This window comes from Cavia porcellus, unplaced genomic scaffold (genome assembly GCF_034190915.1).
Source record: "Cavia porcellus strain 051 isolate PalLab524CR breed Dunkin Hartley unplaced genomic scaffold, mCavPor4.1 scaffold_25, whole genome shotgun sequence".
NCBI lineage: Eukaryota > Metazoa > Chordata > Mammalia > Rodentia > Caviidae > Cavia > Cavia porcellus.
The window spans coordinates 22,247,198-22,262,749 of record NW_026947508.1 but is presented as its reverse complement, the minus strand read 5'-3'; the positions used below and the strand labels follow the sequence as shown (position 1 = coordinate 22,262,749).

Genomic DNA, 15,552 nt, shown 5'->3' with positions numbered 1-15,552 from the left:
TAAGTGTGAGGTGGTGAGTTTGACCCCCAGTACCAAAAATAAATAAATAAAAATAAATAAGAATCAAGGACAGTCAAAAAAAGCCCCTGGCACCGTACCTCTTGGTATATCCTACCGGTATATCCTATCCATGGTGGACCCCAGTGGCCAGATGACTGAGGCCCAGGAAGCAGTACTACTCAACAGTCTCAACCAGAAGCCATCCAGAGCCTGCAGGCCGTTTCCTGAAACAAAGTGCTGGGCAACAATGGCAGTGACCAAACATCTGGCACCTGAAGCCAGGTAGAGAAGCTCCCAACCCCGAAGGAACCGGCACAGAAGAGCACTGGGCTGCAGTTCCAGGCTCAGAAACATTTTAAACAGGCAAAACTAAACTAAACTTCTTAAGGGGAGGTACTGGGGATTGAACTCATAACTTCATGCTTGCCAGGCAGGTGCTTATGCCACTGAGCTAAATCCCCAGCCCCTAAACTAGCTGTTTTTAAAAACTATGCTACAGTATTGGAATAGTGTGTACATTCTCATGCAGGTGAGAAGAGTGGCACTCCCAAAGGGACGCCAGGGGCTTTCCTGGGCCTGGCACTGTATATCCTGTTTCCTGCCTGGGGGGAATCATACTGGGCATCTGCTTTGTGACAATGAGGTGAACGGTCAGGTCTTATGCAGTTTCCTAGAGGTGTATTAGACCCACAATGTTAAAAAGCCTTCTAAAAAGGGAGGTGGAAATTTAAACTAATCCCATTAAGAATCAGAATTTGGGGGCTGGGGATTTAGCTCAGCGGCATAAGTGCCTGCCTTGCAAGCATGCAATAGTGAGTTCGTTCCCTAGTACCGATAAAAAGGAAAAAAGACAAAAAAAAAAAAAAATCAGAATTCTGCTAGGGATTTAGCTCAGTGGTGTAAGCACCTGCCTGGCAAGCTCGAGGTCCTGAGTTCAATTCCTGGTACAAAAAAGAAAGAAAGAAAGAATCAGACTTCCGGGGGCTGGGGATTTAGCTCAGTGGCATAAGCGTTCGATCCCCGGTACCTGTAAAAAGGAAAAAGCCCCCCCCCCCCAAAGAATCAGAATTCCTTTGTTTTTTGAGACACTGTGTAGTTCAGACTGGCCTTGAACTCACTATGTAGCCCATGCTGGCCTCGAACTCCTGGGGGTCCTTTTGCCTCAGCTTCGCAGGTGCTGGGATTACAGGCATGTGCCACCATGGTTGGCTCAAAAATTTCTTTTTTTTTTTTTTTCCACCAAGATAAAATATGTATCCTTAATTCACGCTTCCCAGGCAACCGGTGGTTTCTTAGAGAGCCTATCAACAAACCCTTGGATATTCCGAAAGAATTGCAAATGAGAAGAGCCCTGCAGTGAGGCATTACCATAGTGTCCTCAGTGAAACCCGGTGCCGGCTCCACAGCACGATTTGTGCCAGGGCGCCACGCCGGGATATTTATCCTAAGGTGACAACTCGGAGACCAGCGCTCTGGTACGAAGGTGTTTACACTGGCTGGCGTTATTTATAACAGCAAGACGCAGGCAGCCTCCCAAGCCCACCACGAGGCCGGCTCGTAAATCCCGTCCGTGCGCAGCAGCCCCTCCCCCGGTCCGGACCGCGCGCTTCATTGCCTGTAACGCGGACAAAAATTCTTTCGGCTGCCCTTCCAGCTGACTGCGGATTCTCTCAGCAAGCTTTCAATCATTCTAAGGCTTTTCCCTCAAGCATCTCTTGGCAAGAGAAATTAGCTGAGAAGCTGGAAGAGCCTCTAGGGTCATCATCACTGGTGACCCCTCCAAACCAGAAACGTCCCAGGGGTCTGGCACGCAGGTCTGGGAGGGGCCAGTACCTTAGCTAATGACTGCAGGCGCTGGCGTCCCTCGGAGGAGAACCTTCCAGGACCAGCCACCCTGCGAGCAGCCGAGCACACCGGCTACCTTCCTCCTGCTCATTCTTCTTTTGGGCCAAGTAGAGGGCCTTGCGGTTCCAGAAAGCACCAGTAGGGGGCGGACTGAAGGCCCTAACACGGCCTCTGCACCTTCTGAGCGCGGCGGTGGCGGCGAGTGGAGCCCGGCACGGTGCTGGGCTCTCGGGGCTGCCGGAGAAGGACTGTGTTTGCATTTATTGATGAGGAAGGAGAGATTCTAGGAGTGTCTAGAAGTCTGCCTTCTTGTCGGCCAAGTTATGTAAACTCTTTGAGCCGCAGTTTCTCGTCTGTAAAGTGGACATGATAATTCATACCGTTACTTCCTAACTCCGTGTGGGGAAGGCTTTGGATTCAGCCAGGCTCGGCCTGCAGTCAGGACACGCGCCCACAGGGCGATGGGAGGTGAGTGAGGGTCACTTCCCCGGCCCTGGAAGTTGACCCTAGCTCGGGACCTGCTGGCAACTTGGGTGGCTCCACCCTCACCCCCACCCTAGTGCGTTTCTGGTCCTTTGTCCTCTTCGCTGTGGTGAAACAAGCCACACGAGCCTCAAAGGGCGCCTGTTGTGTGGACAGGGGGGCAAACTTACAGGGGCAGGGGACCCTAGACGCCCCCACACTGGGGCCCAAGCCGGAGGGCCTGGAGGTGTCAGCGACAGCAGGAAAGCCAGAACCGTAAGGTAACCGCAGTGCGAGAGCATAACGCGGGATCCGGCACGGCGGAACGAAGCCGGGACTCGGCCGAGTGCCTGGCCTGGGCCCCGCTCGCTCCTAACCGTGTGGCCGGGCTTGCGTCCTCCTCCGCCGCCACTTCGTCCTAAGGGGATCCGCGGCGGAGACGGGGGAGCTGTTTGCAAGGAAGTTCATCCCCGCACCCCAGGGGGCACCTGTGGGAGCCAGGGTTGGCGGGTGGGGTCGGGTGGGGTGCGGGGGTGTGCGAGCAGGACTGGCCGGGATCCGGGGCCCGCGGGGTGACGATCCGCTCCGGCAGGGCAGAGGGAGCCGCTTTGCCGCCAGGGGGCGCCCCGCGTCTCCACCCGCGCGTCCCTGGCCAGCCTGTCCCAACCTCCACTCTGGCCCTCGGTGCCCAGGCTGAGGACTGCCCCTAGAACCCGGGCCTGCCCTGGGGATCCTCGCCTGGAATCCCCCTGCTTTCCCTCCTCAACGACAGCTCACCGTAAGCAGTGTGATTTGTCACTAAGTAACGGTGCCACACGCTGTGACGTCCGTCCCTCTGAGGCAGAGTCCTAGTGGCCTCTCAGGAGCCACATCCCAGCCTCCTCGGAGCTAGTGAGGCCACCGCTTGGGGAAGGGGCACCCTGGACACGTGTACCCAGCCGGCTCCTGACCCGTTCTCTGGTTGGTCTGCACACTGTGGGTAGAGGACAGCCAGCTTCTTTAATCACAAAGGCAAAGCGAGTGCCATCCACAGGGGGGACGCAGAGCAAGGGGGGGGGGGCTTCCTGCGCAGCTGTAAAAAAAAAAAAAAGAACAACTTTTTCTGAAAGTCACTTCATAAATTCTGCTCTGGCAACCTCAGCCGGGTGCCTCATTCTGTACTGAAATAAAACAAGCCCATGATTAGCTGCTATTTACAAGCTTTACACCGCCAGCATATTAGTCAGCTCTCAGTGGATTATGCTGCAGTAACAAACGACTCCCATCACATGGTTCACAGCAAATCCAGTTTTCCTTGCAGTACAGGAGATGGTACCCAGGCCTTGTGCATGCTGGGCAAGGGCGCTACCATTGAGCTATCTGCTCATCCCTTTTGGAACTTTTGAGATAGGGTTGCACTACACCGCTCAGGCTGGCATCAGTGTCCTGAAAAGCAGAGATCACAGGTGTGTGCCACTGTGTCTGGCAAACCCCAACTTCTTGTTGGTGTCCTCACTGTGGCAGACCGAAGCCCGCTCCCCTCCCAGGGCTGCCTCTCTACCCAGCAGCGCCATCTGCCTAATGTACATGGTGGAAAGAAGGGGAACACATTTTCTCTGTTGACGTTTCTCTGGCCCCGTGTTTCCTACTGAGTGACATGGCAGTCCCAGGGAAAAAACATAGAGGGAAAAAACAGAGAGACACAGATCTTTTTTTTTTTTTTTTTGTCTTTTTCCTTTTTACCTGTACCAGGGATCGAACTCACAACCGCCTGCTTGCAAGGCAGGAGCTTATGCCGCTGAGCTAAATCCCCAGCCCCTTAGAGAGACAGATCTTCACAAGGCTCTCCAGCCTCAGAACTTTGTGGAACCCACAAGTTGTGGCCGAGTCCATGGCTGACAGGCAGGTGCCCGTGGCCAAATTTCCAACCAGTAGCCCTCTTCAAGCTGTTGGCAGATCCCTCAATTGCGAAGGTCCAACCGACCCACCTCCCAAGGCTGGGAGTCACTCGTAGGGACCTGTCAGCCCTGGACTCCAGCATCTGTACCCCAGCCTTTGTTCTGGTGGTGTCTGACCCCATCCCCTCCCTCTACTCCCCAACTGGCTGGCCAGGAAAAAGTGCCTGATCCTATTGGAATATTCAACAGGTTTTTCTTTAAAGGGGCAGAGAATAGGTAGAATTCCGAGCTAAGTGAGTTGCAGTAGAAATAATAAAATAATAACACCAGCTAAGGGTTTCCAGCAGGGCTCTGTGAGCTCTTGGCTCCCCTGGGAGCTCAGCAAGTGACCCACAGTCCAATGAGGAAATAGACAGTGAGACAGGTGAACGCACTGCTCAGAGGTGACTTGGGTAGAACTTCCCCAAGTAACCAGCTGCTGCTTTCTGGTTTTGGGGATATATGTTTCTCCTGAAGCATCTGGATGGGACCCTGGGCTGTGCCCTCTCTAGTCCCCAAAAGCCCAGAAGAGGTGTCTAAAAACATAATCGCTGGCATTGGTTTAACATTTTATAGGTGAAAAACTGCTGAGCAGTCACCATCTGAAGGCCAAGCAAACCCTTGCATGGTCAGGCCGCCACTTCGGTCTAATGCTGCTGTTGGATCCGGGCTCTGCCTTTGACCTCAGCAAGCCTGGGCCTCACGAGCCTCGTTTCCACCTGTGATGGAGGTGAGCGCACACCTGCTCACGGGCTCGTTTCCCATATTTTAGTACCATGCAAAAGGGCCTGGTAGCTCAGTGAGGTGCCAACAGCTCCTGCTGGAGCCTGGGCTTTCCCTGTCCTCCATGAAGGTGTCACTCCCTAGAACACCCCAGCTTCACCCAGGCTCCTCTGGGCTTCAGAGAGCACTGGAGACAGAAGCTCAGTGTGCCTAGGACTTTGGGAACAGCCCAGAGACACCTGGTTAGGAGCCCACAACTTCCCAGCACCTGGCTTCCATGGATGGTAGGAGATGGACTTGGGGTTCATTGTCCCATGGACCTGCTCTCTGAGGGACTCAGAGTGGGACTTGTGATAGTGGGGCTTGGAGTCCAGCTCTGCCATCATGTGCAAGTCACTGTCCCTCTCTGGGTCCCAGGGGTTCTACCTGCCAATCAGCTATCACTCAGTCCACACAAGATCCTGGCTGTGGAGGACGCATGACAGGAAGGAGCAACAAGGACTGCTGTGACTCGCCTAATGTCACCCTGCAGCCAAGCAGCATGATCAAAGCTGGGACCCGAGCAGTACTCTTTCTGCCCTCGAACGGGCTCTGACTTCTTAGCTGAAGTGGAGGTCTCTGGGTGGGAGCTGCACGGCACCACGTATACAGGACCCACTGGCATCAGGCAGTGCCCTCTGAGTGCTCTCCCAAGTCACCAGAGACTGGGGCGGCAGCAGGGGCAGGAAAGCCGAAACAGCCCACGGGGCCAGGATTGTTGTTCCTAAAGCACGGAGGACAGAAGCTAAAATTCTGCGGTCCAGAATGGGGCTGTGCTTGAGAAGGTGACAGTTTGTTCTGTTCCTGCCCTTGCCCTTGCTGGCTTCTGGAGAGGACATGGAGTCTCAGGAGCAACAGGGAGAAATTGCACATGGTACAATCCCCAAGGGACATCTAATCCAGGCCCCTCCTGGTCAGAGGAAAGGAACACAGGTCACACAGAAGCCAGGGCAGGTTTGATGGGGGCAGTCAGTGTCCCCAAGCTGAACTACTGGCTACCATGCACAGGTTTCTGCAGGACTGAGCCACACAGGAGGGAGGAGGTCCCTCTGCAGACGGGGAGGACTTGGTCTGTCTTGCTGGGCCTGTGGGCAGCACTGTGCCCTCTCAGCCAGTTTCAGCATCTATAAACTAGACCTATCAGACTCCCAGAACTCTTCAGAGAACTCCTCGGATTATACCTGGGAAAGGGGACCACCCAAAATGACCTGGGGAAGGTTTCCACAGCCCCATACATTGCCTCTCCACTCAAAACTCCATGGTCAGGGCAGGGAGAAGCTATTTGCTGGCATCAGGTTGTGCCAGGTGCTTGCACTCTTATTTAACCTTCAGAATGACACTAGCAGGTCAGTATTATTTCCTGCTTTTTTATGGATTGGGACACCGAGACTCTGAGGGCTGACTCTTCTGTCTTCTGTTAGGGATGAGCTCAAAGGTGGAGAAAAGGTGGAGCTCTGGTGGTGGTGGGGCACAGACCTTGCACACAGTCCTAGCACCCAGGGTCCAGGACGTGCAAGGCAGACTCAGCCCTGCATGTCAGAACTCAGGCCCAGGTGACCCTCGCAGGAAACACTCGATTCCCCAGCAATTCCAAATGGCATGTGTGCAGGGATACTCCTGGGGCACAAGGGCTTATTGTGGAGGAGTAGAGAGGAGCCAAACTGACTGGGGAGCCGGGAGAAGGCCTGGAGCAGTAAGGGAGCAGCAGCAAGGTGACAATCAGGGAAACAGGTGACATGGTACAGCATGTCTGTGATCCCAACACTCGGGGAGGCTGAGGCAAGAGGATCAAAAGTAGGGGATGGCCTGGGCTGTTTAGCAAGACCCAATCTTAAAACATAACATTTTCTAATGTAGCTCACTGTGAAGGCTCTGGGTTCAATCAAAGAAAAAAAGAAGGAAAAGAGGAGGGAAAGACAAAAGGAGAAGAAAAAAGGAGAGCGAAAGGGAGAAAAGAAGGGGGATAAAAAGGAGGAAAGGATGGTGGGGGCAGGAACATGCCGGGTCCCCAAAGGACAGAGGGTCTGAGGACAAAAGTAAGTTCAGGCACACGGGCCCACAGACCTTAGGGGCCAGAGGCCATCTGTGGACATAAGTAGGGATTTTAATGTGTATTGGACAGTGCTGGGGAACCACTAGAGGGTCTCGTTCAGGGAGTGGCAGGGTCAGATTTAGGGTAGAAAGATGCTTGGTGCTTGTCTGAAGGGCTTGACGGAGTGGAGGAGGAAGAGTAAAGAGCCTAGGGGGGACCCTAGTGCACTGTGATGGTCAGTGGGGTTCTTCACCCGATGAGGGTGGGAAGGTGACAAGAGGCTCAGGGAGGTGTCCAGTGGTTGAAAATGAAGGTGGACTTGAGAGGAGCCCCAACACCCAGGGAGGACAGAGAGGAAGGAAAGGCAAGCAGGGAGAGTAAGGGGTCCCAGAGCAGGGAGAAGGGTGGCCACAGGAGGGTGAAGGCAGTAGGACAGTCCAGAGCTTGGTTCCCAGAAAGGGCAGCGAGCCTGGCCTGAGGGTCTGGCTGCGGAGTCTGGAGTCTGCTTGGGAAGGGAGAAGAGGAGGTCGATGGGCAGGGGTCCGGAGAGCAGGAGGGAGGCAGGCAGGGGCAGCTCTCCACACCTCCATCCGAGCGGGCCGGGGCTGGACCCGCACCGCGCCTCCTGCCTCCTGCCCTCCTTCGGGGCGGTCGAGGTCCTCCCAAGGTTGTCGGGCTCTCAGGGGGCACAGCCCCGTCCGCCGCTCCCTCGCTCTTAGCCTCGCGCCAGCCGGCCTCATTACCGCCCCTCCCCGCCCGGAGCTGGGGGTCCCGCGGCGGGGGAGGGGCGTAATCAATCCCAGGCCGGAAATCCTCCCGAGGGCCCGGCCGCAGCGCAGCCCGCCCCCCGCATCATGGAAACTGGCGGCCGGCCCGGCCCGGCCCTCTCGCATTCCTTCTGTCCCCGTCGGGCCGGGGCCGTCGCGGGGTCGCCGCTCCCTCCTGGGGGGCGAGCGCGGCTCCCCAGTGGGGTGAGCGCGACTTGGCCGGCTCCGCGGCACGGGCCCGGGCGCAGCGCCCGCCTTCCCCAGCGTCCTCGCCCGCGGGTGCTGCTCCCCGAGGGCTCGGTGCCTGGCTGCGCCCTGTGTGGGGGGCGCTGCCCTCGAGGCCCGGTATCGCCCCCGGGCACCTCTCGGGGCAGACGGCGCGGCTGCCTTCCCCGGATGCCGGCGGCGAGATTCCGAACGCGCGGGGCCGAGGGTCGCTCTTCCCGGCCCCTGGCGCACGATGGAGGCTGGGAGGTGGGGCGCGCGGATGGCGGGGTTCGCGCCCGGCTCCTTGGAGCCTCCAGGCGCGCAGCGGCGCTCACCTGCGGCCCGGGGGGCCGAGCCGCGCTTTCCCGCCCTGGGTGGCGCCGCCGCCGGGTCCCAGGGGCTCCGGGGCGGGGCGGGGCGGGGCCGGGGCGGGACTCTCGGAGACCAAAGCGGCGCGGGGAGTCGCGGCGCGGACTTGGAGCCCGACCGTCCGGGCGCGGTGGGGCCAGGTGAGCAGAACTAGGGGCCACGGGCTGGTCACCCACTTTCCCTAACTTTTTGTTTGGCTCCTCCCTTTCGAGGGCCTTGGTCTTCTCTCTCCCCGGGCCAGAGTGTGGGTGCGGGCGGTGACGGGACCCGGGAGTACTGGGGGCTCCGTCCGAGCAACTTCCCGAGACCAGTGGGCTGTGTGTCCAAGTGTCCGCCTCCCTGGGGTCCCCAGCGTCGCCTCATGTCCCTCAGAGCCTTGAGGCCTGCGAACATGTCGCCTGAATGCTCTGCGTGCTGTGCTGTCGCCTCTTAGCAGGGATCAGCTGGGTTAGGAGAGTGAGATTTCAGGAGCAGGGGCTGGGTGCCAGCTCTGGTTCGAGGCGGGGTGGTCACTCCTTTGGTTTCAGGCTGGCAAAAGGGCTCCACATTCGGGACAAGGGGGTCGACTCTCTTTTGCTCTTGGGACACTCCTGTGGCTGTGCCCAAGGCCCAGGCTCTGCGGCGTTGGGTCCTAGCCGGCCCCTGTGCTCTCCTGGGCCTCGGTTCCCATCTGCGAACCCCGACTTTGGACACGGCTGGCCCTGAGCTCCCCGCTAGGCCCCAGGTCTCGGTGCTGCGGCCAGAGGCCAGGTCGGTCCCGCCTGCGCTTCGGGTGCGGCAGCGGCGCGGGCACAGTGCTGGGGCCTCCGCCCCGAGGCCTGGCTGGAGCTCCTAGCGCTGCAGCTGTGCGGAAACCAGATTGGGGGCGCGGGGACGCAGACTTTGTAGGGGCCACGCCACGCACAGCCTGGCTGCCTCTGCCAGCACCAGGTCCCCCGCTCGGGCTGCGACCCGACGCAACCAGCAGCCTGGAGGGGCGTCAGCTGTGCGGGTCGGCACCCCAGGCCTCAGGCGGTGCTGCTTTGGCCCGGGACGGGGTCCACTGAGGCCTAGGGCGGAGGAGGCCGGAAAGGAGGCCAGGCGGCGCGAAAGGGATGATTCATCCCGAGGATCCCGAATTGGAAACGCCGCAACCTAGGAGCAGCCTTGCCTGGGCCGACGGGAGAGCGGAGCGGGGAGTCGGCCGCGAGGCCCCGCGCTCAGCACTGCAGCCCCTGGCTCCGGCCGGGCCGCAGGGGCGGGGGGAGGCCTCTTCTTGCGGAGTTGAGACAAATCCTGGACGAACTCTGCTACTGCCTCCCGTCCTCTGACTGGCTGGCCCGGTCAGGGCGGTCTTCTCGGAGTCTAGCTCGAATCTCTCCTGCTGCAGCCCCGGCGCTGACTGAGGAAGTCTGGAAGGAGGGGGCAGGAAGGAGAGCGGGAGTCAGTGGCGCCCCCTCCTTCCCGCGCTGCGGTACGTGAATCGCGGGGTGGGGATCGCGTGGAGCCCCCGGCGGCCTGCGCGCCCCCTCCCCAGTGACTACCGAGCTGCCACGTGCGGGGGTGGGGCGGGACTCACCTGGAGCGCGCTGCCCGGGGACCGCTTTCCGAGTCCCTGGACCGCGAGCGGGCGGAGCGGGCGCGGGCTGCTGGGCCCCGCAGCCGGGATGCGCCAGGGAGCCGCCGGCAGCCCCCACCCTCCTCTCCGCCCGCGGAAGGGGCCAACCCGGGCTTCTGCCGCGCATCCCTGGCTCGGAGCTCCGCTGCGGAAAACCCGAGTGGGGGCGGCTCCCTCCCTCTCGGCCCAGGAAAATCCGGGGGTGGCTGCCAGGGATCTCCAAGCGGCCAAGGCGAGGCGGCCGGCGCTTCCCTCCCGGACTTGGAGCCCGAGCGCGCTGGCGCCCCGAGCCTACGTCCGTCGGTTCAGTGCCCGCCTCCTGTCTTCTCTCCGCAGAGCGCCCGGACGACAGCGAGATGACGGTTGGAAGCCCCGGAGACTGCGGGGAGGTGCGGAGAAGCCCCGAGGGCCGCGTCTCCCGCCTGGGCCGCCGCCTGGGCCGCCGCCGCCGCCCGCGCTCTCCGCCCGAGCCTCTGCGGGTGCGGGCGCGGCTGCGGCTGCGCTCGCCGTCGGGGGCGTTCGCGGCGCTGGGGGCGCTCGTGGTACTGGTGGGCATGGGCATCGCTGTGGCTGGCTACTGGCCACACCGCGCCGGAGCCCCGGGGCCCCGGGCTGCCAATGCCAGCTTGCCTCAGGTCAGCGAGCTGCGACGCGAGGGTCGCGGTGCAGGCCGGGGCCATGGCCCACACGAGCGGCTGCGGCTGCTGGGGCCGGTGATCATGGGCGTCGGCCTGTTCGTGTTTATCTGCGCCAACACGCTTCTGTATGAGAACCGAGACTTGGAGACGCGACGGCTCCGCCAGGGGGTGCTGCGGGCTCAGGCTCTACGACCCCCCGACGGCCCAAGCTGGGACTGTGCCCTCCTTCCCAGCCCTGGCCCCAGGACTCCCCGAGCCGTAGGCTGCGCAGAGCCAGAAAGTTGGGACCTGTCCCCGCGTCGGGGCACCTCACCCGTCCCGTCGGTGCGGAGTCTGCGTTCAGAGCCTGCCAATCCTCGCCTGGGATTACCTGCCCTCCTCAACAGCTACCCACTGAAGGGCCCAGGACTGGCCCCACCCTGGGGTGCACGGACCCAGACTGGCCATGTGATCATCACGGTTCAGCCCTCTGGCTCCTACATTGAACATTCCAAGTCTCTGGACCTGGGTCTTGGGGAGCTCCTCCTGGGGGCCCCAGCGGCTCGGGACTGTGCTCACCGCAGCTGGCCACGACTGGATCGCCTTAGTCTGGGCGGGTATGCCAAATTAGGGGGAAGAGGGGACTTGGGGGCCCGGGTCTGAGGGGAAAGGGGAACCTGTGATGCTGCACCATGGACCATGGTAACAAGCAGAGGATGAAAAGTCCTCCTGTCTGTCAGCTGCTTCTGTCACATCCCTGGTTGGGATGGATGCTCTGGCCACAGCAGCTGCTAAGGCATCCTGACCTGCATGTGGGCAGAGAAGCCAGCTGCACTAGTGCTCAGTGAGCCAGAGAGGGAATATTGTACTGTGAGGGGCGTGGAGATCAACAGGCGTCGGCCTCAGGAGTTTCTTCAGCCTCTGTATGTGCCTTAGCCCTGGACAGGCACCTGAGGGGGCTGGAGGCCCAGGCCAAGGTGACTGGAAGAACCACCTGGTGTTGGCAAACCCAAAGTAGTGGGCAAGGACCTCTTAATATTTGGCAGGTAGGTTGGAATGTTTCAGGCTGGGACAGACTCTGTCCAAAGTGGCACTGGTGATAGCATATGGACCTCCGGGAAGAAAGATGGCCAATGGGGTGCAATCGAGTCCCTCCTGTGCCATCTGGGATGGGGACTGAGCCCCGAACTCCCACTGCCTCACACCATTTTTTCCCTCAGCCCCGTGGTGGGATGCATCCTCCAAGGGCTAACGACTGCCAACACCTCCATGCTGAGTCTGGCCCTTCCCAGACAGGTCTGAGAAGCCTCCTTTTTTCCCCATGGCCAGGCTGCAGACTCTCCCTCCAGCTCCCAGAAATCCCTTTCCACAACAGTGAGCTGCGTTTCTGTCCAATGTGGGTAGTTTACTTGAGAAAATGGTTCAGTTTAGGTTTCTCCCACCCAGATTTAATTTTCCAAAAGTTGCTAGTAGAAAAGCAATTTAAAAGCGAATCAGTCCTCACAGACTCAGTTTTTTTTTTAAAGTTTATTGGAAAATGCAATACAAGAAGCCAAGACCAAACACATAACTAAACACTACAACCACTTTCTTACTACAGAATGCCAAAACAGCAGACCTTATTATTGCCTATGTAATCTAATGATTTTGCCAATTTGATTTTGCTGCTAGAGTTCCTATTTTGTCGAAATGTAAACTACTTTGTATGATTCGTAATTTTTAAAAAAATTTACAAAGCTCCTTCATTTTTGTCACCAAAATAATACATTTGAGAGATTTGTAAAAATGAGTAGCCTGGGGCCAAGATCCTGGGCAGAGATTTCCCACGAGCACCAGAGAGGCTGGTCAGGCCTTAGCTCTGGCTTCCTTTTCCAAGCTGACAGTGGGCTCTTTACCCCTACTGCTGTCCCCCAGAATAGAGGGGATAGCCTGGGGGAGATGCAGTGAAGGTGCCTGGCGGGTCCCTGCAGTCAGGCTCCCAGAGCCCTTGGCTTATAAATGTAGGTCTTACTCTGTGGGTGGGTGGCAGAGATCTCACACGGTTTGAAGGAAATTTTTATTTCTAAAGTAAAAATAAAATTGCAGCTAGAGTTGTTACTGTGGTGTGTCTGAGTCATTTTAGGAAAACTGTGGCCAAGTCTCTGACCCTGGAAGTGTAACTGTCCTCCCTACCTTCACCACTTCTACCTGGACAGGGTCTGTTTCTTCTCTCTCTCTCTCTTTCTCTCTGTCTGTCTGTCTATCTATCTCTCTCTCACTCACACACACCTGCAGAAAGAAAAAAAAAATCAAAACAATTGCCAAACCCCAAGATCTGTTGCCAGAGAGAGGAACAAGGAAGAGGCTTGGAAAGAAATTAGAGTTCTGGTCCAATTTATAGACAAAGAGGCGAAAAGGAATGAGCTGGTGGCAGAGCTGAGGAAGGTTCATGCCCGTTGGTCTGGGGACCTGTGTTGTAACTGCGACATGGATCCATACAGCAGAGTTCTCAGGGTCCAAAGTATGCCCCCTCTTCCTTTCCTGCATCCCCTGCGCCCCATGATTCCACTCTCTGAGCCCTGCAGCTGGCCTTGGAAGCAAGCTCCATTGGTGCTTGTTGGATGGGTCCTAGTTTTAACTTTGGCTGCTGCTGCCTCACCCAGAGCCCCTCACCACAGACCTCACGAGAGGCTTGCACGTCCTGTCCCTGACTCAGGACAACCTGCTCCCCCCCCCAAGCCTGTGGCAGACCCCACTGCTCTCACGTCCTTCTGGAGAGTGGGCTCCCTGGCTAGCGGTTTCACGTGAGAACTAAACAGAAAATGCACACTCTTGAAATCAGTTCGAACCAGCTGATTTTGTCTAAAAACTCAGCTAGTAGATGCAGACACTACGCTGCTGGCTGTTAGACTTCTCATGCTCGCTTCCCTTCAGCCCCCAGCAACTGCTGTCAGTGACCCACTGTCTAATCTCATGAAGTTCACTTCTGGCCTAGAATTAGGGTTTTAAGAAGCTTCCAGGGAGATCTGCTTGTAGGAAGCATGCAGGAAGATTAGAGATGCCCTACTGAAGAAAAATGCCTCCAAATCCCTACCAGGAATTGGGGACATCAAGCCTCATTTTCAAAATCAAGGCCAGGAAAAAAAAAAAAAAGAATAGAAAATAAAAAACCCTGAAATCCAAAATCCACCGCAAAATCAAGCCTAGAGAACCCAGCAGACCTCCTTGAGGTGAGTGGGAATGGACAGACCTGAGGCCGCCGTGTGGTGTCCTGTGGGAGAAGTGGCTCCTAAGCCTGTAACAACTTCACTCCAGAAGGGTGTCCTCAGGCAGATGCCTAGCAGAGGAAAAAAGGTCCAGGAACAGACCTTGCTGACCCATGTCCATATCACAGCAGAAGAGCGAGCCACGACCCCTGGAAGTGCTCCTTAGCAGGGTCCACCTGAGGTACGGTCCACATTCCCGCCTGGGGCGTACACACTCCCAGAACTAGAGACCTTAGTTTTTAAAACCTCATTAACTTTCCTTCCCCAAACCACCATTAAAAGGTTCCAGTAGAACTTTTGGCCAAAAGTGCTTACTTTTTCATGAGTTTTGGTCTCCTGAGATGGGAGCTTAGGGGAGCTTGGCAGAGTCACTGTTTCTGATGAGGTACAAGGGAAGAGGGGGAGATGAAGGCCACAGATATGTTCAAGCATTCACAGTATCAGAGATATCTGAAGCAACTTCTGTCTGACCTAAAGAAGCTCCAAAAACTGAAACAGCAGGTGGGGAAGCGGGTAAAACAATACTACATTCTCAGCAGAGGTTCACCAAAAACAGCCTGACGAAGAGACAGGACATTTTTCTGAGAGCCGTGGAGCAGGGCAGTCACCCTGCCTGACACTCTGGCAAGTCACATCATTGGTTCTGAGAAAGCTGGGTCATGAAGTTCCTGTTCGTCATCCACAGGGTGTAATACGACTAGAGGAGGAGAGGAGTGGGCTGTCCCATGGCGCTGGCTTTGGCCTCCAACACAATGGACAGAGTCCCTGGAGGATCGTGCGGAATTCCGTGGACCCTGTCTGTATCTGGGTTGGAAATAAGTGGGGAGATGGTAGGTTGCAGGGGTTACAGACTGCCCCATAAAAAAGCCAAGAACTCTTTAAAAACAGTTCACAGAGTGAAAAGCTGAACAACTTCTGGTATCACAATATAGAAAAAGATCTTCAAAATGATCAGTGATATCTAGAAGAATCTCTTGTTATAAATTCCAAATAGAAAATGAAATTAATTTTCTGGTGGTTTAGGAGAACTTGCAAGTCTAAAGTCTGACTATTGCAGGTTGGCTTCCCAATCATTTTGCTGGTTTCTCTTGGATGGGAGAAGGGCAGGGAGTTGGGGGTAGGACAGTTCCTAGAGGAAAGAAAGAGGCACAGTTTTAAATCCTGCAAAGAAGCCAGGTTCCCAGACCCACGGCCAAGTAACCATAAATGACAATCAGGACCTGAGCCCGGCTGCCTCCCACCTGGTGACGGCTGTGGTCTAGCTGTTTTTCATCCTTCTCTGGCCCTGCAGAGGAGTCAGCAGAAGCAGGGGACGGTGAGGGGGAGATAAAGGTTTCAGGCAGCGGGTGGGGCCCTACATGCAAGTTTGGGAGACTTTCTTCCACCTAGCCTGCTGCCACATTAAGAGCAGGAGGACACAAATGACCTGGCTGTGTTAGCTGGAGCCAAATACTACGTGGTCATCTTCTCTATTTCTACTTTATCACGTGCCAGTGTGAACACCTCTTTGGGGTGATGGGCTCCCTGAGTGTCCACAGTCCCCACCAGAGCTCTCTCAGCTGGCACGATGGTCCTCAACCCCAGCCAGAACACCGCCTACCTGAGCTCATTCCTCAGAGATCTCAGTTTCCTGGTGGACGACCACCTTGGTCACTGACATGTCCGGGTGCTGCTCCTTTGCCTCCTTGATGGCTTGTACGAGGACCTGTGAAAGACAAGCACAATGCCATCAG

At 57.2% G+C, this 15,552-nt stretch overlaps 2 protein-coding genes across 19 annotated transcripts in view; one reads left to right on the top strand and one right to left on the bottom strand.

The window, feature by feature from the left end:
- Nucleotides 1–1,968: 1,968 nt before the first annotated feature.
- Nucleotides 1,969–12,671, top strand: Tmem200b (transmembrane protein 200B). Of its 3 annotated transcripts, none has more exons than XM_063235931.1 (2): nt 1,969–2,313; nt 10,294–12,671. In XM_063235931.1, the coding sequence occupies exons 1-2, from the start codon at nt 2,307–2,309 to the stop codon at nt 11,235–11,237; spliced, it is 951 nt and encodes a 316-aa protein (XP_063092001.1). In that variant the 5' UTR covers nt 1,969–2,306; the 3' UTR covers nt 11,238–12,671. The 3 variants fall into 3 exon arrangements, with proteins under 3 accessions (XP_063092001.1, XP_005008536.2, XP_063092002.1); XM_005008479.4 differs by lacking the exon at nt 1,969–2,313 and adding an exon at nt 8,245–8,500; XM_063235932.1 differs by lacking the exon at nt 1,969–2,313 and adding an exon at nt 8,447–9,813.
- Epb41 (erythrocyte membrane protein band 4.1) overlaps nt 12,442–15,552 on the bottom strand; it is a 190,101-nt gene continuing 186,990 nt past the window's right edge. For all 16 annotated transcript variants that reach the window (XM_013153863.3, XM_013153854.3, XM_063235915.1 and 13 more), the window contains 2 exons: nt 15,420–15,524; nt 12,442–14,948 (listed from right to left, as the gene is read on the bottom strand). In XM_013153863.3, the coding sequence (XP_013009317.1) occupies nt 15,426–15,524 (99 nt within the window). In that variant the 3' untranslated portion in view covers nt 12,442–14,948; nt 15,420–15,425. The remainder of the gene's footprint in view (nt 14,949–15,419; nt 15,525–15,552) is intronic.

Bases quoted from the DNA above. Each gene is read 5' to 3' on its own strand.
- Tmem200b (XM_005008479.4), top strand. From the start codon at position 8,245: ATGGAGGCTGGGAGGTGGGGCGCGCGGATGGCGGGGTTCGCGCCCGGC. The intron at 8,501-10,293 runs GTGAGCAGAACT...TTCTCTCCGCAG, and splicing joins TCCGGGCGCGGTGGGGCCAG to AGCGCCCGGACGACAGCGAG.